Source organism: Oncorhynchus keta, chromosome 19 (genome assembly GCF_023373465.1).
Source record: "Oncorhynchus keta strain PuntledgeMale-10-30-2019 chromosome 19, Oket_V2, whole genome shotgun sequence".
In the NCBI taxonomy this organism is placed as follows: domain Eukaryota; kingdom Metazoa; phylum Chordata; class Actinopteri; order Salmoniformes; family Salmonidae; genus Oncorhynchus; species Oncorhynchus keta.
In genome coordinates, this window is record NC_068439.1 from 35,006,488 (window position 1) to 35,032,671 (window position 26,184).

Sequence of the window (26,184 nt, forward strand, 5' to 3'; positions counted from 1 at the left end):
ATGATGTCATTTAGGACCTTTAGATAATTTTAGAAAGAGAGGGTCCAGATTGTCTAGCCCGGCTGATTTGTAGGGGTCCAGATTTTGCAGCTCTTTCAGAACATCAGCTATCTGAATTTGGGTAAAGGAGAAATGTTGGGGGTTTTGGCGGTTTGCTGTGGAGGGTGCCAGGCAGTTGACCGGGGTAGGGGTAGCCAGGTGGAAAGCATGGCCAGCCGTAGAGAAATGCTTATTGAAAAAACTTGGTAGAGCATGGGTGAAATAGGAATTTTGTTGCTCCTGTGAATTTCCTTTCTTTTTAACGGCTTCAGACCAATGCCTACTCCCTTAAAACGTTTTTTTTTTTTTAATTAGTAGAACGTCTACTTTGTCTGTATTGAGGGACGTCAAATATGCAGGCTGCTGCACAGACACTAGTCTAGAGCGCCTGGTTAAATTGTTTTTGAGAGCATTTTTAAACTCTCTAAATGTTTAAATGAGTGAGAAATATATGTTATTGTTGCAATAGTTTGTGAGTGGGGAACAGATAGGGGAGAGTGGGGTAAGTTGAGCCCCCTTTGTATCTAGGAATCCATACACAAAATTAATCTTTGATCAAACATTTAGGAAGAGCTCATCATATACTCATCACAGTATATACTGTACTCGATACCATCTACTGTATGCTGCTCTGTACCATCACTCATTCATATATCCTTATGTACATATTCTTTATCCCCTTACACTGTGTATAAGACAGTAGTTTTGGAATTGTTAGTTAGATTACTTGTTGGTTATCACTGCATTGTCGGAACTAGAAGCACAAGCATTTCGCTACACTCGCATTAACATCTGCTAACCATGTGTATGTGACAAATAACATTTGATTTGATTTGATTTGGATCATTTCATGGAGTCTGTGAAGGATGAAACTACATATAAAAAGCAGTAAATAAGTTTGGTCGAAACACCTGATTTCAAATACATGTATTCCATTAGAGGTTTCATGATGTTTGTAACTAAACCAAAACGGATTTATACAATTGTACTAAAAATCAGTTGGGGTCTCTATAAGCTTCAATATGAGCTCCTAACCCTAACATGAAAGTGCATCCTTGTAGCTGTGTGGTCTAACGAAGTCAAAATGTTTGCCTTGGGATAAAATCTGAAATGAGTTACCTTTAGTCTGTTCAGCCATTCCTAAGGGGAAAGAATAGGGTTTTGGGATCAACGCCAAAAATAAGGTCTGAGGTTAAGGCTTAGGGGATCTTATAGTTTTATTCCGTGAAATAATTTCAGCCCGTTAACATGACCTTCATGAATTATGAATTATGAAGCCTAAATGTGCTTTATGTGCTTTTTTTACTACATAAATGCTTTAAAAAATCACAAAAAGTGACATTAGCTGATGAAGATTATCTAATAGAACAAAACGTATCTAAAAAACTCGACATTCATTTCCCCACAGGCTTTATGCAACGAACCATGCCAGAGTTACTGCCTACAAAAAGACGGCATTTACTATTTCTCTCTATTTATCAAAATGTCTTGTTCACCTTAAGTTTTAGGAATATAAATTGGACATTCAAAATTCATTTCCAATGATATTGTACTTAATCAGGTAAAAACTGCTGAATAAATCCAAAAACGTGCTGTGATTGATAGACTTTTTATTATGTACCAGTTATCACCTAAATGTGTTTGCCCTGCCTTACTTGTATGCCTCTGTTTCACACTTGGCTTCAGCACCATCTTCTGGTAAACGCCACACATCATCACATTCACATTTTTATATCTAGGTGGCTAGGTATGGAGCATTTAGTATTTAGTATTTATTAGGATCCCTAATTAGGGGCTACCCTTCCTGGAGTCTAAACAAGAATCAACACAGCAAATAAAATACATAATATACATATGCATGGCAACACATTTACATTACAATTTAGCCATTCAGCAGACGCTCCCATCCAGAGCGACCCATAGCTCGTGCATTCATCTTAAAATAGCCAGACGAGACAACCACATAACACAGTCGTATCCCAACCACGTGTCACATACACAATACAATACATAATACAATGCAAAATGTAAGGTGTTCTTTTATCAGTTTTTTTTGTAATCTGTTTTTATTGCTAGCTTGAGTTACCTGGGGTGGCGTTGCAACCTGGCCTCATAGACTAGATGTAAAATATTAAATGTAAATCTGGGACATCCACATTAGTATGATATATTACATTTGGTGTGGTTACATAAGGCAGGTGGTTACGTAAAGGAAAACATGAAAGTAGGGTGATTGGTCGGGGTAGATGGGTGCACATAATGTGAACAGGTTGCGAGTTTGAATCTCATCATGGACAACTTAAAATTTTTAGCTAACTTTAGCTAATTAACAACTACTTAGCATATTAGCTAACCCTAACTCTAACTTTAATCCTTTAACTAGCCCTAACCTTAACCTTTATCCTAACTCCTAAACTTATCCCTAACCCCTAGCCTAGCTAACGTTGGCCAACTAGCTGTGTTAGCCATCTAGCTAGAATTCATAACATATCATATGTTTTGCAAAGCTCATGTCTAGAAACACATCATTGGGTTTAGCAGTTGTCTTGTGTGTCGAACTTCGCATGTGCAGGCTGTCAAATCAAAGGCACCCCTTCGATATAAAGCTGTTTTTTATGAAAATGAACAACTATGGAAGAATTGTTCACTTTTTCAGATTGACTTCTCAAACTCTAATCCCCGGGCCTGGTCTGTTTGGTTTGATTCGCAAGATTCCTGGAAGTCTCGTGATGTTGTGCCTCTGAGTTTAATAACTCTGTGCTGGCACTTTGACAGCCTGTCAGGCATATGTGTATAGGTAGCAGGGAAGTCAGGCGCAGGAGAGTCAAACGGAGTGTAAAATGGAGTCTTTTAATAATATCCTAGTAACATGCTCCATAACACTAAACAGGAAAAGAACATAAACAAAATATGGGTACGAAGACCCCGACGCGCACCTATACAACAAACACCACTACACTGACAATAAACAATCTCTGACAAAGACATGAGGGGAAACAGAGGGTTAAATACACAACAGGTAATGAATGGGGTTGAAAACAGGTGTGTGGGAAGACAAGACAAAACCAATGGAAAATGAAAAAAGGATCAATGATGGCTAGAAGACCGGTGACGTCGAACGCCGAGCACCGCCCGAACAAGGAGAGGCAACGACTTCGGCAGAAGTCGTGACACAGCCAGGCAAAGTAGAGGCGAACAGATCGATTTATACGTTCACTGTGGTAAACAGAAGCTTCTGGTGGTTTCTGAAGCCAACATGGCATGTTTAATATATTTTCTTCCTATGAATTTGGCTCTAGCATTTGAATCATTTTGGCTATAAACTACTATGAGTTTCCTGAAAGCAAAGACTCTCTACAATATGGATGTGCCTTCTGTTCCCCTCTATGATGATCACAGGCCTTGTATGAAGGGAGTGTCCATTGTCTACATCTCATTGTGTTATTTACCCCAACCAATTTCAAAAGAAAGTTCCAAAAAATAGACAAGATTCTGCAACCATGGAGAGGTAAATACCTGTCTATTTATGGAAAACTCTTTGGTCCTATCATAGTTTAATTACTTACTTATGGTGCTGCCTACTCCAAACAACTCCTTTTTTAGATCACATGAGCAAAAAAATATTTCACTTTATTTGGAACGCTAAGCCAGACAAAATTAAATGTGCCTTGACTTTTTCCACATTTTGTTACGTTACAGCCTTATTCTAAAATTGATGACATAGTTTATTCCCCTCAATCTACACACAATACCCCATAATGACAAATGTATTAAAAATAAAAAACTGAAATATGACAATTACACAAGTATTTAGACCCTTTACTCAGTAATATAATAATATAATAATAATATATGCCATTTAGCAGACGCTTTTATCCAAAGCGACTTACAGTCATGTGTGCATACATTCTACGTATGGGTGGTCCCGGGAATCGAACCCACTACCCTGGCGTTACAAGCGCCATGCTCTACCAACTGAGCTACAGAAGGAAGCACCTTTGGCAGCGATTACAGCCTCGGGTCTTATTGGGTATGATGGCTGGGCCACTCAAGGACATCCAGAGACTTGTCCCGAAGCCACTCTACGTTGTCTTGGCTGTGTGCTTAGGGTCATTGTCCTGTTAGGACCCCAGTCTGAGGTCCTGACCGCTCTGGAGCAGGTTTTCATCTAGGATCTCTCTGTACTTCGCTCCGTTCATTTTTCCCTCGATCCTGACTAGTCTTCCAGTCCCTGACGCTGAAAAACATCCCCAAAGCATGATGCTGCCACCACCATGCTTCACGAAAGAGATGGTGCAAGTTTTCCATCCAGACTTGACGCTGGGCATTCAGGCCAAAGTGTTCAAACTTGGTTTCATCAGACCAGAGAATCTTGTTTCTCATGGTCTGAGAATCTTTAGGTGCCTTTTGGCAAACTCCAAGCGGGTTGTCATATGCCTTTTACTGAGGAGTGGCTTCTGTCTGGCCACTCTACCATAAAGGCCTGATTGGTGGAGTGCTGCAGAGATGGTTGTCCTTCTGGAAGGTTCTCCCATCTCCACAGAGGAACTCTGGAGGACCGCCAAAGTGACCATCGGGTTCTTGGTCACCTCCCTGGCCAAGGCCCTTCTCCCCGAATGCTCAGTTTGGCCGGGCGGCCAGCTCTAGGAAGAGTCCTGGTGGTTCCAAACTTCTTCCATTTAAAAATGATGGAGGCCGCTGTGGTCTTGGGGACCTACAATGCTGCAGACATTTTTTGGTACCCTTTCCCAGATCTGTGCCTCGACACAATTATGTCTAGGAGCTCAACGGACAATTCCTTTGACCTCATGGCTTGGTTTTTGCTCTGACATGCACTGTCAACTTTGGGACTTTGTATAGGCAGGTGTGTCCCTTTCCAAATCATGTCCAATCCAAATCATGTCCAATAAATTGAATTTACTGTTATTGGTGGATTCCAATCAAGTTGTAGTAACATCTCAAGAATGATCAATGGATGAATCAATGGATCAATACTTTCCGAATGCACTGTATATATTGAATATAAGTCTGGGGGGGTGAAATTATTAAATATTAAGGCAATTAACCTCTCACTAAATAATTTACTCATACATAAGGTGCACTTAAACTCGAACTGGTTCTCCAGTAGATTATTAAGAAAAGCTCATCCTTTGTTCAAAAATGGCCCTTTTGCCTTTATACTGATGACAAATTCTCATTTCCAATTAATTGAAAATTATGTTCAATGTATTGCCCTTCCTTAAACAACCTGGTTACAATGACATTTTTACCCTCCAGAAAGACAGAACAAATTTTACAACAAATAGTATGGTTATCTTAAATATAGGCTACTGATTGATAATAATAAAAACATTCTTTATGGAAAAATGTAGGGGAAAATAATATTCATGAATGATATTATGAATAGGAATGGTGGAGTTATGACACATGCAGATATCGAACATATATGGGAACATTTGTTCAATTCAAAGCTACAACCAACTGAAACATCTCAAACAAATGGAAGAGGCAAGTGGAAGAGGGAGAAAGTAGGGAACTTGTTTGTTTGCCATATATTAAAGGCAAAAAATTGTGCTGAAAAAGATTGACATAAATTGAAAGATGTTTCACTTGAGGACAAAAATGTTGAGAGCTGCGTCATGCGGGTTGCAAAATAGCTAGGAAGAGATGTTCAAGGCCGATTCCATGACACATGGTATTTGAACTGATACAAAAAACAAACCTTGATTCAACGATTTTTGTTTTTCAATATAAATGATTAAACAAAATTCTTGCCACCAATAGATTGTTATATGTATGGACATACAACAATTTCATCTCTGCAGATTTTGTTGCGAAGAGACAGAATAATTAGATCATGTTTTCTGGTTTGCGCCTATGTAAGCTTGTTTCTGGACACAGGTTCAGGAATTACAAAAAAATCACACATTCATTTAAAATGAACCCTGAAAATAGCACTGTTGGGCGATTTGGAAAGTCATAGTTAATTCATCAACAATATAATAATACTTGTAGGTTAAGATTTTCATCTTTAACTCACAATCTGTGGGTACTATTTGATTAGAAAGGTTAAAAATGTATGTAAAACCATCACAGCACAGTTGACAAATATATGGCACATGGAAACCAAAAGAAGGTGGAATATGGTGATAGGTGGGATGGGCTGAAAGTGGCTGAGAGGTAGGATTAAAGAGCTCATGATCGGTAATGGTATTATTTAAAACACTACATACAGTATAATGTATACCATAGTAAAATCGAATGTATGTATGCATGTATGTATATAAACCTCATGAAGCTGGTTGAGAGAATGCCAAGAGTGTGCAAAGCTGGCATCAAGGCAAAGGGTGGCTACTTTGAAGAATATCAAATATCAAAAACAATTTTGATTTGATTATCACTTTACAATCTAATTCCGTATGTGGTATTTCATGGTTTTGATGTCTTCACTATTAGTCTACAATGTAGAAAAGAGTCAAAATAAAGAAGAACCCTTGAATTGTAACGAGTGTGCTGAGAGTCGGGAAGCAAGTTCAGGAAGTGAGCTCACGGAGTGAGTGTTTTAATAAATAAAAACAACTTAATACAAAACAAGAAACACAAACAACTCACAGGCATGACACTGGAAAAGAAACACCAAAGGGAGTGACATATGTAGGGAAGGTAATCAGGGAGGTGATGGAGTCCAGGTGAGTCTGAAGACGCGCAGGTGTGCGTAACGATTTAAAAAAATAAAAATATTGCACCTTTATTTAACCAGGTAGGCTAGTTGAGAACAAGTTCTCATTTGCAACTGCGACCTGGCCAAGATAAAGCATAGCAGTGTGAACAGACAACACAGAGTTACACATGGAGTAAACAATTAACAAGTCAATAACACAGTAGAAAAAAAGGGGAGTCTATATACATTGTGTGCAAAAGGCGTGAGGAGGTAGGCGAATAATTACAATTTTGCAGATTAACACTGGTGTGATAAATGATCAGATGGTCATGTACAGGTAGAGATATTGGTGTGCAAAAGAGCAGAAAAGTAAATAAATAAAAACAGTATGGGGATGAGGTAGTTGAAAATGGGTGGGCTATTTACCAATAGACTATGTACAGCTGCAGCGATCGGTTAGCTTCTCAGATAGCAGATGTTTGAAGTTGGTGAGGGAGATAAAAGTCTCCAACTTCAGAAATTTTTGCAATTCGTTCCAGTCACAGTCAGCAGAGAACTAGAACGAAAGGCGGCCAGATGAGGTGTTGGCTTTAGGGATGATCAGTGAGATACACCTGCTACGGATGGGTGTTGCCATCGTGACCAGTGAACTTAGATAAGGCGGAGCTTTACCTAGCATGGACTTGTAGATGACCTGGAGCCAGTGGGTCTGGCGACGAATATGTAGCGAGGGCCAGCCGACTAGAGCATACAAGTCGCAGTGGTGGGTGGTATAAGGTGCTTTAGTGACAAAACGGATGGCACTGTGATAAACTGCATCCAGTTTGCTGAGTAGAGTGTTGGAAGCAATTTTGTAGATGACATCGCCGAAGTCGAGGATCGGTAGGATAATCAGTTTTACTAGGGTAAGTTTGGCGGCGTGAGTGAAGGAGGCTTTGTTGCGGAATAGAAAGCCGACTCTTGATTTGATTTTCGATTGGAGATGTTTGATATGAGTCTGGAAGGAGATGGTGACAGGTGTGCGCCATAATGAGCAGCCTGGTGACCGGGAGGCCGGAGAGGGAGCACAGGTGACATGAATGAGTAGGTGTGTCCAAACTTTTGACTGGTACTGTATATGTACAGTTGAAGTTGGAAGTTTACATACATCTTAGCCAAATACATTTAAATTCCATTTTTCACAATTCCTGACATTTAATCGTAGTAAAAATTCCCTGTCTTAGGTCAGTTAGGATCACCACTTTATTTTAAGAATGTGAAATGTCAGAATAAGAGTAGAGAGAATGATTTATTTAAACTTTTATTTATTTCATCACATTCCCAGTGGGTCAGAAGTTTGAATACACTCAATTAGTATTTGGTAGCATTGTCTTTAAATTGTTTAATTAACTTGGGTCAAGTAGCTTGGGTCAAGTAGGGTTGGATAGCCTTCCACTAGCGTCCCACAATACGTTTTTTTGTCCCATTCCTCCTGACAGAGCTGGTGTAATTGAGTCAGGTCTGTAAGGCCTCCTTGCTCGCACACGCTTTTTCAGTTCTGCCCACACATGTTCTATAGGATTGAGGTCAGGGCTTTGTGATGGCCAGTCCAATACCTTGACTTTGTTGTCCTTAGGCCATTTTGTCACAATTTTGGAAGTATGCTTGGCGTCATTGTCCATTTGGAAGACCCATTTGAGACCAAGCTTTAACCTGACTGATGTCTTGAGATGTTGCTTCAATATATCCACATACTTTTCCCGCCTCATGATGCCATCTATTTTGTGAAGTGCACCAGTCCCTCCTGCAGCAAAGCACCCCCACAACATGATGCTGCCACCCCCGTACTTCACAGTTGGGATAGAGTTCATTGGCTTGCAAGCCTCCCCCTTTTTCCACCAAACATAACGATGGTCATTATGACCATTTTATGACTATTTTTGTTTCATCATAGCAGAGGACATTTCTCCAAAAAGTACGACCTTTGTCCCCATGTGCAGTTGCAAACCGTAGTCTGGCTTTTTTTATGGCGGTTTTGGAGCAGTGGCATCTTCCTTGCTGAGCGGCCTTTGAGGTTGATGTCGATATAGGAGTCATTTTACTGTGGATATAGATACACTTTATTTGTTTCTTCCAGCATCTTCACAAGGTCCTTTGCTGTTGGTCTGGAATTGATTTTCACTTTTCGCACCAAAGTACGTTCATCTCTAGGAGACAGAAAGCGTCTCCTTCCTGAGCGATATGAAGGCTGCGTGGTCCTATGGTGTTTATACTTGCGTACTATTGTTTGTACAGATGAACATGATACATTCAGGCGTTTGGAAATTGCTCCCAATGATGAACCAGACTTGTGGAGGTCAAAATAAAAATTGGAGGTTTTGGCTGATTTCTTTTGATTTTCCCATGATGTCAAGCAAAGAGACACTGAGCTGGAAGGTAGGCCTTGAAATACATCCACAGGTACACCTCCAATTGACTCAAATTATGTCAATTAGCCTATCAGAATATATAATCTGTCTGTAAACAATTGTTGGAAAAATTACTTGTGTCATGCACGAAGTAGATGTCCTAACCGAATTGCCAAAACGATAGTTTGTTAACAAGAAATTTGTGAAGTGGTTGAAAAACGAGTTTTAATGACTCCAACCTAAGTGTATCTAAACTTCCGACTTCAACTGTATGTATGTATGTATGTATGTATGTATGTATGTATGTATGTATGTATGTATGTATGTATGTATGTATGTATGTATGTATGTATACATGATGAACAAAAATAGAAATGCAACATGCAACAATTTCAGTGATTTTACTCAGTTACAGTTCATATGAGAAAATCAGTCAATCAGCCGGGGCCCCCTCGATGTCCAGAGGGGGCGGAGGAACCTCCCGCACCTCAGACTCCTAGAGCGGGCCAGCCACCACCGGCCTGAGGAGAGACACATGGAGCGAGGGGTTAATACGGAAATTGGGGGGAAGCTGTAACCTGTAACTAACCCCGTTCAGTCTCCTCAGGACTATAAATGGCCCCACAAAACGCAGACACAGCTTCCGGCAGGGCAGGCAGAGGGGCAGGTTTCGGGTCGAGAGCCAGACCCGGTTCCCTGGTGCGAACACTGGGGCCTCACTGCGCTGGTTTTCTGGCACAGCACGGCCTGCTGGAGGTGAACATGGGCAGCGTCCCATGTCTCCCCCGCGCGCCTGAACCAGTCGTCCACCGCAGGAGCCTCAGTCTGACTCTGATGCCAACCCTAGTTACCACTGGAAGGGGGAGAGGTTAGTGGAGGAGTGGCGGAGCGAGTTCTGAGCCATCTCGGCCCAGGGCACGAACGCCGCCCACTCCCCCAGCCGGTCCTGGCAATAAGACCGCAGAAACCTACCCACATCCTGGTTCACTCCCTCCACCTGCCCGTTAATCTCGGGGTGAAAACCTGAGGTAAGGCTGATCGAGACCCCCAGACGTTCCATGAACGCCCTCCAGACCCTCAAAGTGAACTGGGGACCCCGATCAGACACTGCATTCTCAGGCACCCCGTAGTGCCGGAAGACGTGTGTAAACAAGGCCTCTGCAGTATGTAGGGCTGTAGGGTGGAGACGGCAGGACTTAGAGAAATGGTCCACAACGACCAGGATCGTGGTGTTACCCTGTGAGGGGGAGATCGGTAATAAAATCAATCGACATGTGCGACCAAGGCCGTTGTGGAACGGGTAAGGGGTGTGGCTTACCTCTGGGCAGGTGCCTAGGAGCCTTACACTGGGCGCACACCGAGCAGGAGGAAACATAAACCCTCACGTCCTTAGCCAAGGTGGACCATCAGTACTTCCCACTTAAACAGCGCACTGTCTGACAGATCCCTGGATGACCAGAGGAGGGTGACGTGTGAGCCCAATAGATCAGCCGGTCACGGACAGCAGACAGAACGTACAGACACCCAGTGGGACACTGGAGGGGAGCGGCTCTGCACGTAACGCCTCAATGTCCGCGTCCAGCTCCCATACCACCGGCGCTACCAGGAAGGAGGCCGGGAGTATGGAGGTAGGATCCATGGGCCCCTCCTCTGTGTCATACAGCCGGTACAGTGAGTCTGCCTTCACATTCTGGGAACCTGGTCTGTAAGAAAGGGTGAAAACAAAACGGGTGAAAAACATGGCCCACCTTGCCTGACGAGGATTCAGTCTCCTCGCTGCCCGTATGTACTCCAGGTTGCAGTGGTCAGTCCAGATGAGAAAATGGTGTTTAGCCCCCTCAAGCCAATGTCTCTACATCTTCAATGCCTTGACGACAGCCAACAGCTCCTGGTCCCCCACATCAGAGTTTCGCCCCGCCGGGCTGAGCTTCATTGAAAAGAAGGCACAGGGGCAGAGCTTCAGTGGCGTGCCCAAGCGCTGAGAGAGCACGGCTCCTATCCCAGCCTCGAACACGTCCACCTCCACTGTGAACTCCAAAGAGGGATCCGGATGGGCCAGCACAGGCGCCGAGGTAAACAGAGCCCTTAGGTGACCAAAAGCCCTATCCGCCTCAGCCGACCACTGCAACCGAACCGGACCCCCCTTTAGCAGTGAGGTAATGGGAGCCGCTACCTGACCAAAACCCCGGATAAACCTCCGGTAGAAATGGGCAAACCTTAGAAACCACTGCACCTCCTTTACCGTGGTGGGAGTCGGCCAATTACGCACAGCTGAAATGCGGTCACTCTCCATCTCGACCCCTGAAGTGGAAATGCGGTACCCTAGGTAGGAGACGGACTGCTGGAAGAACAGGCATTTCTCAGCCTTGACATACAGGTCATGCTCCAACAGTCGACCAAGCACCCTGCGCACCAAGGACACATGCTCGGCGTGTGCAGTGGAGTATATCAGAATGTCATCGATATACACCACTATACCCTGCCCATGCAGGTCCCTGAAAATCTCATCCACAAAGGCTTGGAAGACTGATGGAGCATTCATCAACCCGTACGGAATGACGAGGTACTCATAATGCCCTGAGGTGGTACTGAACACTGTCTTCCACTTGTATCCCTCCAGGATACGCACCAGGTTGTAAGCGCTCCTGAGATCTAGTTTCTTGAAGAAGCGCGTCCTGTGCATTGACTCAATCGCTGTGACTATGAGATGTAGCAGGGAACTGTACTTCACAGTGATCTGGTTAAGACCTCGATAATCAATACACGGGCACAGAACTCCCTCCTTCTTCTTCACAAACATGAAACTCGAGGAGGCGGGTGAAGTGGAGGACCGAATGTACCCCTGACGCAGAGATTCGGAGACATATGTCTCCATAGCCGCCGTCTCCGCCCTTGACAGGGGATACACGTAACTCCTAGGAAGTGTGGCGTCTACCTGGAGGTTTATCACACAATCCCCCCGACGATGGGGTGGTAATTGAGTAACCTTCTTCTTGGAGAAGGCGAGAGCCAAATCGGAATATTAGAGGGGAATGCGCACGGTTGAGACCTGGTCTGGACTTTCCACAGTGGTAAACACCTCCCGAGCACTCTCGACCACCCCATGAGAGCCCTCCGTTGCCATGAAACAGTGGGGTCATGACAAGCTAACCAGGGTAGGCCTAGCACCATGAGTCGAGCGCCTTATGCTGGGAATGCAGGGAAAACTCAGGAAAAGTAACATGCAAAAACAGGTGTGCAACAGAAGGCTCTGGGTGAGAATGGTGCCGGCTCACCTGTGGTGACGCCAGAGTGACCTGCCTGCGGCCTCGACCCCCAGAGGAACCAACCCGACACCGACCGGCAGTGTGACCTCTGCGGCCACAGATGGTGCACGTGAAGGAACCTCCTCCAGTCTCCCTGAGCGCAGCACCTCCCAGCTCCATGGGTATCAGAGCGGTGGTGCTGGGAGATGGAACCGACAGATCCCGATCTGGACGTCCACAGGGAGCCAGCAGGATATCCAGCCGAATGGACAGGTCCAACAGCTGGTCAAAGGTGAGGGTGGTGTCCCTGCAGGCCAACTACCGATGGATGTCCTCGTGCAAACTGTATCGATAGTGGTCGATCAGGGCCCTGTCATTCCATCCCTCGCCGGCGGCCAGGGTCCGAAAGTCCATCTCAAACTCCTGGGTGTTTCTCGTCCACTTGCCTCAGGTGGAAGAGACGTTCACCCTCGGGCAGGTGGTCGAAGACGGCCGGGAAGCTTTAGGTGAAATCTTCGAAGTGGTCCATCGCCGCATCTCCCTCTCCCCACACAGCGTTGGCCCACTCCAAAGCTTTCCCCGAGAGGCACGAGATGAGGGCGGACACCCTCTCACGGCCCGAGAGAGCCGGGTGAACGGTCGCCAGGTATAAATCCAGCTGCAGCAGGAAACCATGGCAACATGTAGCCGTCCTATCGTACTCCCTAGGAAGTGCGAGACGAATCCCACTGGAACCGGGTGCGGAGGCGGTGAGTAGTGGAGACCCCTGTTGTGCTGGTGGGGACGCTGGAGGGACTCTCTGTCTCTCCCAGAGGTCCATCGTCTGGATGACGCGATCCATGGCGGTGCGGAGATGTTGCAGCATCACCGCATGCTCCTGGACGCGCTGCTCGACTCCGCTACCAGGGGTACCTGCTCCTGCTGACTCCATAATTGGGTGTGGAATTCTGTAAAGGAGTGCGTAACTGACTACAGGGAAGTCAGGCGCAGGAGAGCAGAAATGGTTAGCAAACGGGGCCCTGTATTGAGGCGAACAGAAAACTAAACACACACGGGTTAACATAACTCGACGCAAACCAGCCTGGAGTACACATACATTTACATATAACAGTTCCACACACAGACAAGGGGGGAAACAGAGGGTTATATGCAAGACGAGTTATGAGGGAATGCAAACCAGGTGTGCGGGAAAACAAGACAAAACAAATCGAAAATGACAGGTGCATCGGCGATGGCTAGAAGACCGGTGACGTCGAACGCTGAACTCCGCCCAAACAAGGAGAGGGACCGACCTCGGTGGAAGTCATGACAAATAAAAAAGAGACACCAATCCGGAGGATACAGACATCTCAAGAGGTGTGCTTTGATATGCAGAAAAATATACATGTTTTGTTAATAGAATTAAGAATAATGAGTGTGCCTCTAGAATGCAGGAATAAGCTGTTTCTGGTGTTTGAAAAATGCTAAATTCTCCAACTTCTGGACTGAGGACCACCCTCCAGCAGCACATACAGATTTTTGGGGTGCATGATATCCAGTGGTGTAAAGTACTTAAGTAAAAAATACTTGAAAGTACTACTTAAGTATTTTTTTTGGTATGCGTACTTTACTTTACTATTTATATTTTTGACAACTTTTACTTTTACTTCACTACATTCCTAAACAAAATAATATAACAGGACAGGAAAATGGTCGAATTCACGCACTTATCAAGAGAACATGTACTCATGTACTCAGTACTGCTTCTGATCTGGCAGACTCACTAAATACAAATCCATCGTTTGTAAATGATGTCTGAGTGTTGGAGTACCCTTGGCTAGCCATACATTTTTAAAACAAGAAAATGGTGCCGTCTGCTTTGCTTAATATAAGGATTTTTAAAGGATTTATACTTTTACTTTTGATAATTAAATATATTTCAGCAATTACATATACTTTTGATACTTAAGTATATTTAGAAACAAATACCTTTAGACTTTTACTCAAGTAGTATTTTACTGGATGACTTTCACTTTTACTTGAGTAACTTTCTATTAAGGTATCTTTACTTTGACTCAAGTACGACAATTGGGTTCTTTTTTCACCACTGATGATGCCCCTGAACTCAACCGTTATGAATGTTCATCTTCACATTTAACTGAGTGCAGGATTTGAAATATACAGTGCCTTTCGCAAGGCACTGTATATATATATATATATATATATATATATATATATATATATATATATATATAGCCTATACCATCGTTCATAGACAGGGTTTGGACAATAAAGGCATTTAGTGTTGTCTAGAGCGAATTACTCACTCTTTCTCTCTGCCCAGCAGCATGATGGTCCTGTGATGCGCTTCTCAGGCGTAAAGAGGTAGGGTCGGAGGGGTAACTAGCCCCCTGGGTTAACCCCCCGACTATTGCTTTGAAATGTAAAAAAGTTGTAGATACATTCCAATTAAGTTAGATCAATAATAGTTTTTTAAAAATATACAAGTAGGGAAGCCCTAAGATAAATAATCCACTTGTTCAGAGAGAATATTTTTTTAAATGTTTGAGTAAAGTAGTATGCTTTATTTGTGAACTATGTACATATTACAATTGTGCAATAACAGAGCATAATAGAGTAGCCACATCAATGTTACAGTGAATTAACTAGTTAAGTTATTGTTATTAAATGTTATATTCCAATGTTATTTAATGTTATTAGTTATATTCCATTCCAATATTAAATTCCAATTCATATTTTTTTATGAATTAAGACAACTCTTGAAAACATTTTGCTCCTGAATGTAATTTTAAAGACTGCTGGGAATTAAAGACTTTCATGTGTGTGTGTGTGTGTGTGGTTTAGAGGTGGTTCTGTGCCTGAGATCTGAATTGTGTTCACTCCCCAAGTTAAGGAAACTGTCCAGTGTTTCCAGATTTCTATGAAATACAGTACCGGTCAAAAGTTTGGACACACCTACTCATTCAAGGGTTTTTCTTTATTTGTACTATTTTCTACATTGTAAAATAATAGTGAAGACATCACAACTATGAAATTACATATGGAAGGAATCATGTATTAACCAAAACAGTGTTAAACAAATCAAAATATATTTTATATTCTTCAAAGTAGTCAGTCACCTTTTGCCTAGATGACAGCTTTGCACACGCTTGACATTCTCTCAACGAGCTTCACCTGGAATACTTTTTCAACAGTCTTGAAGGAGTTCCCACATATGCTGAGGACTTGTTGGCTGCTTTTCCTTCACTCTGTGGTCCAACTCATCCCAAACCATCTCAAATGGGTCGAGGTCAGGTGATTGTGGAGGCCAGGTCATCTGATGCAGCACTCCATCACTCTCCCTTTCTTGGTCAAATAGCACTTACACAGGTGTGTTGGGTCATTGTCCTGTGGAAAAATAAATGATAGTCCCAGTAAATGCAAACCAGATGGGATGGTGTATCGTTGTAGAATTCTGGTATCCATGCTGGTTAAGTGTGCCTTGAATTCTAAATAAATCACAGACTGTGTCACCAGCAAAGCCCCACCACACCTCCTCCTCCATGGTTCACGGTGGGAACCACACATGCTGAGATCATCAGTTCACATACTCTGCGTCTCACAAAGACACAGCGGTTGGGACCAAAAATCTCCAATTTGCTCGTGTTTCTTGGACAAATCAAGTCTCTTCTTCTTATTCAAAGCTATTGCAAGAGATGTTTTTTTTCACACAGTGTCTGAATGAAACGAATAATAAGGGACTCAATTGTGATGTGTGGAGACATTTGATTTCTGATTTATTCACCATCATGAATCATAATTGAATATGCTTGTCTAGGTGATTTTTCTCCTATTACTCTCTAGGATACTGTAACGTGTGCACTGAGATTCGGGAAACAAGTTCAGGGAGTGAGCGTTTTAATAAATAAACGTAACATGGGCCAAACCATGAACAACTCACAGACAAAGACAAAGACAATGACGCCGGTAATCAAGGAGGTGATGGATTCTAGGTGAGTGTCAAAATGCGCTGGTAATGATGGTGACAGGTGTGCGCCTTAACGAGCAGCCTGGTGACCTAGAGGCCGGAGAGGGAGCACACGTGACAGTACACCCTCCCCAAAGCGCGGCTTCAGCCGCAGGACGCCCACCAAGATGAAGATCCCGGGGATCAGGAGCGGACCAGTCACCTCTGCTAAAAAGACGCGGGAACCTGTCGATCCCAGCTGAGGCGCAGGAGCATGGCGACTTAGAGCGCGGGAGAAAGAGCATACGTGACAGATAACAGTTTGCTTTCTGAACTGAGACTATTTTGTCTGAGGGCAAAGTGGGAAAATCTGGTTTTTAGTCGACTTTTTAAAATAAACTAAACATTTGAAACAAAAACCTAATCAAACAAAAACATTTAAAAAACAAAAATATAGGCTATACGCCTGGCTGTAATGCTTTCTCCTATGCAATGCCAGTTTCTTGCCTGGCTGCTCAATCTTTACGCAGTAAAATACCAAACCCAACACCGGGCCGAATTATAATGGAGAAACGTGAAAACACTTTAATAATGACAACATAACTCTGTGGTTATGAAACTTGAAGTGAAGCACAGTAAAAGAAAGACACGTTAACCAAAATGGCATCCTTTCTATAAAGTCACATTTCAATTGCCTTCACTGAATCCCGTAGGCTAGTGCTTTAGTGACACAAAGAAATACATGGATATGCTTTTTTCTACATGCATTTACCCCTTAAAGACCTTCCCTGAAACCTGCAGTGTAATTAAATAAATTATATCCGCTGGTTAGTCCGTCAAAATGTATGAGAAAGACCCTCGGTGTGTGTGTGTGTGTGTGTGTGTGTGCGCGCGTGTTCAGGGAACCACCCGCCCATGAAACAAGCTCACCCCCGGGATCATGAGGTATGTGACCACAGGTCCAGAGAGGGGGGAGTGTGGGTGAGGGAGGAGGGAGGAGAAGTCGAGTCGGATCTGAGTGACTCTGATCTGACTGGAGTAGCTACATGGGTTTCGTCTTATCTCACTTCTACTTACCAACTCCTCTTCTCAATGACTCTAGGCACGTCAGCGGGCTGGTGTGTGTGTGACAGGACAAGACAGGCCTGGACAGCTGTGTTCGTGTTGGTGTGTGTGGTCAAGTGTTGCGATGTGGCTCTTGCTCCTCCACAGTGTGTTTTTCCTCCAGTGTGTGCGGTTATCCCAGCAGCAGTTTCCCCGTCTCTGCGCCACCACGGAGGCCCTGCTCTCTAAGGAGTGCTGCCCGGTCTGGGATGGGGATGGCTCGGCTTGCGGGGCCAGCTCTGGCAGGGGGTTCTGCCGGGACGTGGAGGTATCGGATCTACCCAACGGGCTGAATTACCCGTTCTCCGGCTTGGACGACAGAGAGAGATGGCCTCTGGTGTTTTATAACCGGACCTGCCAGTGCGCCTCTAACTACTTGGGGTTCAACTGCGGAGAGTGCCAGTTCGGGCTGTTTGGTACTAAGTGCGGGGAGAAGAGAGAGTCCGTGAGGCGGAACGTGTTTCACCTTTCGGCGGCGGAAAGACGGAAACTTATCTCTTACCTCAACCTGGCCAAGCACACAGTCAGCCAGGATTATGTCATAGCAACCGGGACCTACCGGGAGATGAATAACGGGAGCACCCCACTGTTCTCTGACGTCTCGACCTATGACGTGTTTGTGTGGATGCACTACTATGTCTCGAGGAATGCTCTTCTCGGTGGACCGGGGAATGTCTGGACAGATGTGGACTTCGCACACTGGGCTCCCGCCTTTCTGCCGTGGCACCGTGCGTACCTGCTGCACTGGGAGCGTGATATTCGGAAGCTGACCGGGGACTTTGAATTTTCCATCCCGTACTGGGACTGGCGGGACGCGCAGGGCTGTGACGTTTGCACCGACGACCTGATGGGCGCCCGGAGCCCCCGAGACCCCAACCGCATCAGCCCTGCTTCAGTGTTCTCTTCTTGGAGGGTGAGACACCTTTCATCCTCTTCTTGTCTTCCATCTTCCTCTCTCTTTTCTCTTCACCTCTCCTGCCTACCTATTTTCTCCTCCCTTCCTCTCACTCTCACTGTCACCTTGGCATTATTCTTAAAAGTTCACAATAGTCTCCACAGTGTTGTATTTTCATTGATGGTATGGGGAGGCCTGGAGAGGAGAGGAGGAGAAGAGTCCCCTTACACTATAGAGATGTAATCAACCAGACAGTACATGTTTCTCAACTCACAAAACATGAATATACATTTTAATAATTAAAGTCTTCTTTATTACTTTTCCTGTGATGACTTGAATGCTGTGATGATGTACTATCATTGTTGAGCTCCCATGTAGCCTAGATAGGAAGGAGGAGATGTGGAGGACAGGAGAGGACTGGGGAGAGGAGGACAGGAGAGGACTGTGGAGAGGAGAGGAGGACAGGACAGGAGAGGACCGGGGAGAGGAGAAGAGAGGACAGGAGGAGAAAAGAGGAGAGGAATGGGGAGAGGAGGAGAAGAAAGGAGACGAGAGGAGATGAGGAAAAGAGAGGCGAAAACTGGGGAGAGGAGATGGAAGGAGAGGAGAAAAGGGTGGGGAGAGGAGAGGAGGGGGAGAGGGAGAGGAGGGTGGTTATCAGGAGACAGTCTGAGTACCTCATGTCTCTGCCAGAGGCCATGTTCTGTGATTAACACACACACACACACACACACACACACACACACACACACACACACACACACACACACACACACACACACACACACACACACACACACACACACACACACACACACACACACACACACACACACACACACTGTCTTGTACAACTAACCTTGTGGGGACACAAAATTCAGTCCCATTCAAAATCCTATTTTCCCTAACCCTACCAAATAGGGCTATCTTCTGTATACCACCCCTACCTTGTCACAACACAACTGATTGGCTAAAACGCATAAAGAAGGAAAGGAATTCCACAAATTAACTTCTAACAAGGCACACCTGTTAATTGAAGTGCATTCCAGGTGATTACCTCATAAAGCTGGTTGAGATAATGGCAAGAGTGTCACTTTTCTGTTTACTACATGATTCCATATGTGTTATTTCATAGTTTTGATGTCTTTACTATTTTTCTACACCTGCATTGTTTGCTGTTTGGGGTTTTAGGCTGGGTTTCTGTACAGCACTTTGAGATATCAGCTGATGTACGAAGGGCTATATAAATGCATTTGATTTGATTTGAGTTGATTCTACAATGCAGAAAATAGTAAAAAATAAAGAAAAAGTCAGGAATGAGTAGGTGTGTCCAAACTTTTGACTGGTACTGCATGACCTATAATTAAGCAACAAGGCCTAAGGGCTGCTCCTATGCACGACGCAACGCCCTTAGCCGTGGTATATTGGCCATATACCGTTAAACCCTGAGGTGCCTTACTGCTATTATAAACTGGTTACCAACGTAATTAGAACAGTAAAAATACATGTTTTGTCATACCCGTGGTATAGTGTCTGATATACCACGGCATTCAGGGCTTGAATCAACCAGTTTATAGATCTGAGGGAAATCGTTTTCCTTCCAAAAACTGGAAATTAATTATGTTAAAAATAAGCTTTTCTGTGTTGGAATGGTGTGGGAGCACGTACCCCAACAACAGAATAGTGTGGGCATATACCGGTCATAAATAATATTAATGCAAGTAGACCCCTGATTGGCCAGCTCATCCTCCTCTGGAGGATAATATCATCCGCTATGAGGAAATAGCAAGCATTTTTTTAAAGATCTGTTTTAGATACAAGTTTGAGGTGGGGTTTTTTAAGTGTTTTTCTCCAATTTATGCTTTGGCCACAGATGCGAGTATAGGATGAGTCAACAACTTTATTTGGGTAGGGATTAAGAGAATATGAACTTTTAAAAGTGATATTTTCACTGGACAGTTACTTTAAAGCTTAAGCCTAGGCTTTAGCTCAGCAGGCTAACACAATCATGTGGTATGCAGTCGTCCTGATTCTATAGATTTGTGTGTGTGTACGTGTAGGTGATGTGTTCGCGTGCGGAAGACTACAGCGTGAGGGGGGTGCTGTGTGACGGCAGCAACGAGGGGCCGTTGCTGCGTAACCCTGGCAACCACAATCGTAACTTGGTTCCGCGGTTGCCAACGGCAGCAGAGGTGGAGTTCACGGTCAGTCTTCGTGACTACGACACGGGAGCCATGGACCGCTCCGCTAACTTCAGCTTCAGAAACACAATGGAAGGTAAGTAAGGGTGTGTGTGTGTTATTAGTTCTAGACCTCTAGAAAGTCAGTAGTTCTAGAACACTCTAGAGACTATTGTTCTAACCTTAACTCTTGTGTTGTATTCTGACCCTTGACCTCTGACCCCTAACCTCTAGGTGTCGGCAGCTCTGTGACAGGCCTGGGTCACAGTGTGGTGATGGGGATGACCTCTAACACCTGAACTCTGGGTTTTGGCAGCTGTGTAACAGGCCTAGGTAACAGTGTGGTTTAGGGGGATGACCTCTAACCTTTGACATTTTACCCCTCACCTATAGGTTTTGGGAACCCTCAGACAGGCCTGGGTAACAGTAGGGTGATGGGGATGCATGCCTCTCTTCACATCTTCATGAATGGCTCCATGTCTTCAGTTCAGGGGTCAGCTAATGACCCTATTTTCCTACTGCACCACGCCTACGTAGACAGGTGAGCACACACATACAAACACACACGCACGCACGCACGCACGCACGCACGCACGCACGCACGCACACACACACACACACACACACACACACACACACACACACACACACACACACACACACACTATTCACATATGAGCTATGTACAGGTGCAGTGATCTTTGAGCTGCTCTGACAGCTGGTGCTTAAAGCTAGTGAGGGAGATATGAGTCTCCAGCTTCAGAGATTTTTGCAGTTCGTTCCAGTCATTGGCAGCAGAGAACTGGAAGGAGAGGCGGCCAAAGGAAGAATTGGCTTTGGGGGTGACCAGTGAAATATACCTTCTGGAGCGCGTGCTACGGTGGGTGCTGCTATGGTGACCAGCAAGCTGAGATAAGGCGGGGCTTTACCTAGCAGAGACTTGTAGATGACCTGGAGCCAGTGGTTTTGGCGATGAGTATGAAGCGAGGGCCAGCCAACGAGAGCATACAGGTCGCAGTGGTGGGTAGTATATGGGGCTTTGGTGACAAAACGGATGGCACTGGGATAGATTGCATCCAATTTGTTGAGTAGAGTGTTGGAGGCTATTTTGTAAATGACATCGCCATCGAGGATCGGTAGGATGGTCAGTTTTACGAGGGTATGTTTGGCAGCATGAGTAAAGGATGCTTTGTTTGCGAAATAGGAAGCCGATTCTAGATTTAATTTTGGATTGGAGATGTTTAATGTGATTCTGGAAGGAGAGTTTACAGTCTAACCAGACACCTAGGTTTTTTTTAGTTGTCCACATATTCTAAGTCAGAACCGTCCAGAGTAGTGATGCTGGACGGACGGGCAGGTGCAGGCAGCGATTGGTTGAAGAGCATGCATTTAGTTTTACTTGCATTTAAGAGCAGTTGGAAGCCACGGAAGAAGAGTTGTATGGCATTGAACCTCATCTGGAGGTTAGTTAACAAAGTGTATTAAGAAGGGCCAAAGGTATACAGAATGATGTCGTCTGCGTAGAGGTGCATCAAAGAATCACCAGCAGCAAGAGCGACATCATTGATGTATACAGAGAAGAGAGTCGGCCCGAGGATTGAACCCTGTGGCACCCCCATAGAGACTGCCAGAGGTCTGGACAACAGGCCCTCCAATTTGACACACTGAACTCTATCGAAAATAAGGAGTTGGTGAACCAAGCGAGGCAATCATTTGAGAAACCAAGGCTGTTGAGTCTGCCAATAAGAATGCTGTGATTGAAAGAGTCGAAAGCCTTAGCCAGGTCGATGAATACGGCTGCACAGTAATGTCTCTTATGGATGGAGGTTATGATATCGTTTAGGACCTTGAGCGTGGCTGAGGTGCACCCATGACCAGCTCTGAAACCAGATTGCACAGTGGAGAAGGTACGGTGAGATTCGAAATGGTCGGTAATCTGTTTGTTAACTTGGCAAATGTCTTATTTTCGATATATACAGTGTTGTAACGATGTGTAAATAGTTAAAGTACAAAAGAGAAAATAAATAAACATAAATATGGGTTGTATTTACAATGGTGTTTGTTCTTCACTGTTTGCAATTTTCTTCTGGCAACAGGTCACAAATATTGCTGCTGTGATGGCACACTGTGGTATTTCACCCAGTAGATATGGGAGTTTATCAAAATTGGGTTTGTTTTCAAATTCTTTGTGGATCTGTGTAATCTGAGGGAAATATTTGTCTAATATGGTCATACATTTGACAGGAGGTTAGGAAGTGCAGCTCAGTTTCCACCTCATTTTGTGGGCAGTGTGCTCATAGGCAGACCTGGCTCTCAATAGAAGACAGGCTATGGAGGCCTTTCTCAATAGCAAGGCTATGCTCACTGAGTCTGTACATAGTCAAAGTTTTCCTTAAGTTTGGGTCAGTCACAGTGGTCAGGTATACTGCCACTGTATACTCTGTTTAGGGCCAAATAGCGTTCGAATTTGCTCAGTTTTTTTATTCATTCTTTCCATTGAGTCAAGTAATTATATTTTTGTTTTCTCATGATTTGGATGGATCGAATTCTCTCTCTCTCTCTCTCTCTCTCTCTCTCTCTCTCTCTCTCTCTCTCTCTCTCTCTCTCTCTCTCGCTCTCCCTCTCTCTCTCTCTCTCTCTCTCTCTCTCTCTCTCTCTCTCTCTCTCTCTCTAGTATCTATGAGCAGTGGTTGAGGAGACATGCTCCAGAGCAGACCCAATACCCAGAGTTCAATGCTCCCATCGGCCACAACAGGCAGTACCACATGGTGCCCTTCATACCTCTACACAGGAACATAGAATACTTCACCTCCAGCAAAGACCTGGGGTACGAATACTCCTACATGCTCGACTCAGGTACGTACCGTGTGTGTTGTTGGTAATAGGCATGTTTTAATTGTGAATTCCTGAAGGATTGTAAAGGACTCCTCCTCTCCTCTCCTCTCCCCTTCAGGCAAGAGGATATCGGAGGTTCTCAGCCCTTACCTGGAACTGATGATGGAGGCGTGGCCCTGGTTGCTAGGGGCGTTGGTCCTGGGGGCCCTGGTAGCTACAACTGTGGCTATGGTAGCTGTGACAATGACCCGGGTGTGTTGGGGTGTGTGGCCATGGCAACATGGGGAGAAGAGTTCAGCATTTCACCTACCAGAATGGGAACCTCTCATCATCAGCAGTGATAGTGATACCCCCAACTACCACACTGTTTAGCCCCAACAACCACACTGTTTAGCCCCAACTACCACACTGTTTAGCCCCAACAACCACACTGTTTAGCCCCAACTACCACACTGTTTAGCCCCAACTACCCCACTGTTTAGCTCCAACTACCCCACTGTTGAGCCCCAACTACCATACAGTTTAGCTCCAACTACCACACTGTTTAGCCCCAACAACCCCACTGTTTAGCTCCAACTACCCCACTGTTTAGCCCCAACTACCATACAGTTTAGCCCCAACTTGCCCCACTGTTTAACCTCAACGACCCCAACTACCACACTGTTGAGCCCCAACAACCACACTGTTTAGCCCCAACTACCCCACTGTTTAGCTCCAACTACCCCACTGTTGAGCCCCAACTACCATACAGTTTAGCTCCAACTACCACACTGTTTAGCCCCAACAACCCCACTGTTTAGCTCCAACTACCCCACTGTTTAGCCCCAACTACCATACAGTTTAGCCCCAACTTGCCCCACTGTTTAACCTCAACGACCCCAACTACCACACTGTTGAGCCCCAACTACCACACTGTTTAGCCCCAACTACCCCACTGTTTAGCTCCAACTACGCCACTGTTTAGCCCCAACTACCATACAGTTTAGCCCCAACTTGCCCCACTGTTTAACCTCAACGACCCCAACTACCACACTGTTTAGCCCCAACTACCATACAGTTTAGCCCCAACTGCCCCACTGTTTAACCTCAACTACCCCAACTACCACACTGTTTAGCCCCAACTACCATACAGTTTAGCCCCAACTGCCCCACTGTTTAACCTCAACTACCCCAACTACCACACTGTTTAGCCCCAACTATCGCACTGTTTAGCCCCAACTACCGCACTGTTTAGCCCCAACTATCACACTGTTTTGCCCCAATTACCCCAAATGTCACACTGTTTAACCCCAACTACCACGCTGTTGAGCTAACTACCACACTGTTTAGCCCCAACTACCACACTGTTTAGCCCCAACTACCCCACTGTTGAGCCCCAACTACCACACTGTTTAGCCCCAACTACCCCACTGTTTAGCTCCAACTACCCCACTGTTTAGCCCCAACTACCATACAGTTTAGCCCCAACTGCCCCACTGTTTAACCTCAACTACCCCAACTACCACACTGTTTAGCCCCAACTATCACACTGTTTAGCCCCAACTACCGCACTGTTTAGCCCCAACTATCACACTGTTTTGCCCCAATTACCCCAAATGTCACACTGTTTAACCCCAACTACCACGCTGTTGAGCTAACTACCACACTGTTTAGCCCCAACTACCACACTGTTTAGCCCCAACTACCCCACTGTTTAGCCCCAACTACCATACAGTTTAGCCCCAACTGCCCCACTGTTTAACCTCAACTACCCCAACTACCACACTGTTTAGCCCCAACTATCACACTGTTTAGCCCCAACTACCGCACTGTTTAGCCCCAACTATCACACTGTTTTGCCCCAATTACCCCAAATGTCACACTGTTTAACCCCAACTACCACGCTGTTGAGCTAACTACCACACTGTTTAGCCCCAACTACCACACTGTTTAGCCCCAACTACCCCACTGTTTAGCCCCAACTACCATACAGTTTAGCCCCAACTGCCCCACTGTTTAACCTCAACTACCCCAACTACCACACTGTTTAGCCCCAACTATCACACTGTTTAGCCCCAACTACCGCACTGTTTAGCCCCAACTATCACACTGTTTTGCCCCAATTACCCCAAATGTCACACTGTTTAACCCCAACTACCACGCTGTTGAGCTAACTACCACACTGTTTAGCCCCAACTACCACACTGTTTAGCCCCAACTACCACACAGTTCAGCCCCAACTACCACACTGTTTAGCCCCAACTACCACACAGTTTAGCCCCAACTACCACATTGTTTATCCCCAACTACCACACTGTTTAGCCCCAACTACCACACTGTTTAGCCCCAACTACCACACAGTTTAGCCCCAACTACCACACTGTTTAGCCCCAACTACCACACTGTTTAGCCCCAACTACCACACTGTTTCATCCCAACAACCACACTGTTTAGCCCCAACTACCACACAGTTTAGCCCCAACTACCACACTGTTTAGCCCCAACTACCACACTGTTTAGCCCCAACTACCACACTGTTTAGCCCCAACTACCACACTGTTTAGCCCAACTACCACACTGTTTAGCCCCAACTACCACACTGTTTAGCCCCAACTACCACACTGTTTCGCCCCAACAACCACACTGTTTATTCCCAACAACCACACTGTTTAGCCCCAACTATCACACTGTTTAGCCCCAACTACCGCACTGTTTAGCCCCAACTATCACACTGTTTTGCCCCAATTACCCCAAATGTCACACTGTTTAACCCCAACTACCACGCTGTTGAGCTAACTACCACACTGTTTAGCCCCAACTACCACACTGTTTAGCCCCAACTACCACACAGTTCAGCCCCAACTACCACACTGTTTAGCCCCAACTACCACACAGTTTAGCCCCAACTACCAC

The 26,184-nt window shown here is 45.0% G+C and overlaps 1 protein-coding gene across 1 annotated transcript; it reads left to right on the forward strand.

Moving 5' to 3' along the window:
* The first annotated feature begins 16,256 nt into the window (after positions 1 to 16,256).
* On the forward strand, positions 16,257 to 25,248 carry LOC118398111 (tyrosinase-like). The gene is made up of 5 exons (XM_035793151.2): positions 16,257 to 18,295; positions 20,338 to 20,554; positions 20,851 to 20,998; positions 23,132 to 23,313; positions 23,411 to 25,248. The coding sequence occupies exons 1-5, from the start codon at positions 17,468 to 17,470 to the stop codon at positions 23,662 to 23,664; spliced, it is 1,629 nt and encodes a 542-aa protein (XP_035649044.2). The 5' UTR covers positions 16,257 to 17,467; the 3' UTR covers positions 23,665 to 25,248.
* The last annotated feature ends 936 nt before the right edge of the window (positions 25,249 to 26,184 follow it).

Coding starts and splice junctions, on each gene's coding strand:
- LOC118398111 (XM_035793151.2), top strand. CDS start 17,468: ATGTGGCTCTTGCTCCTCCACAGTGTGTTTTTCCTCCAGTGTGTGCGG. Junction 18,296..20,337: donor CAGTGTTCTCTTCTTGGAGG/GTGAGACACCTT, acceptor GTGTACGTGTAG/GTGATGTGTTCGCGTGCGGA. Junction 20,555..20,850: donor CTTCAGAAACACAATGGAAG/GTAAGTAAGGGT, acceptor CCTCACCTATAG/GTTTTGGGAACCCTCAGACA.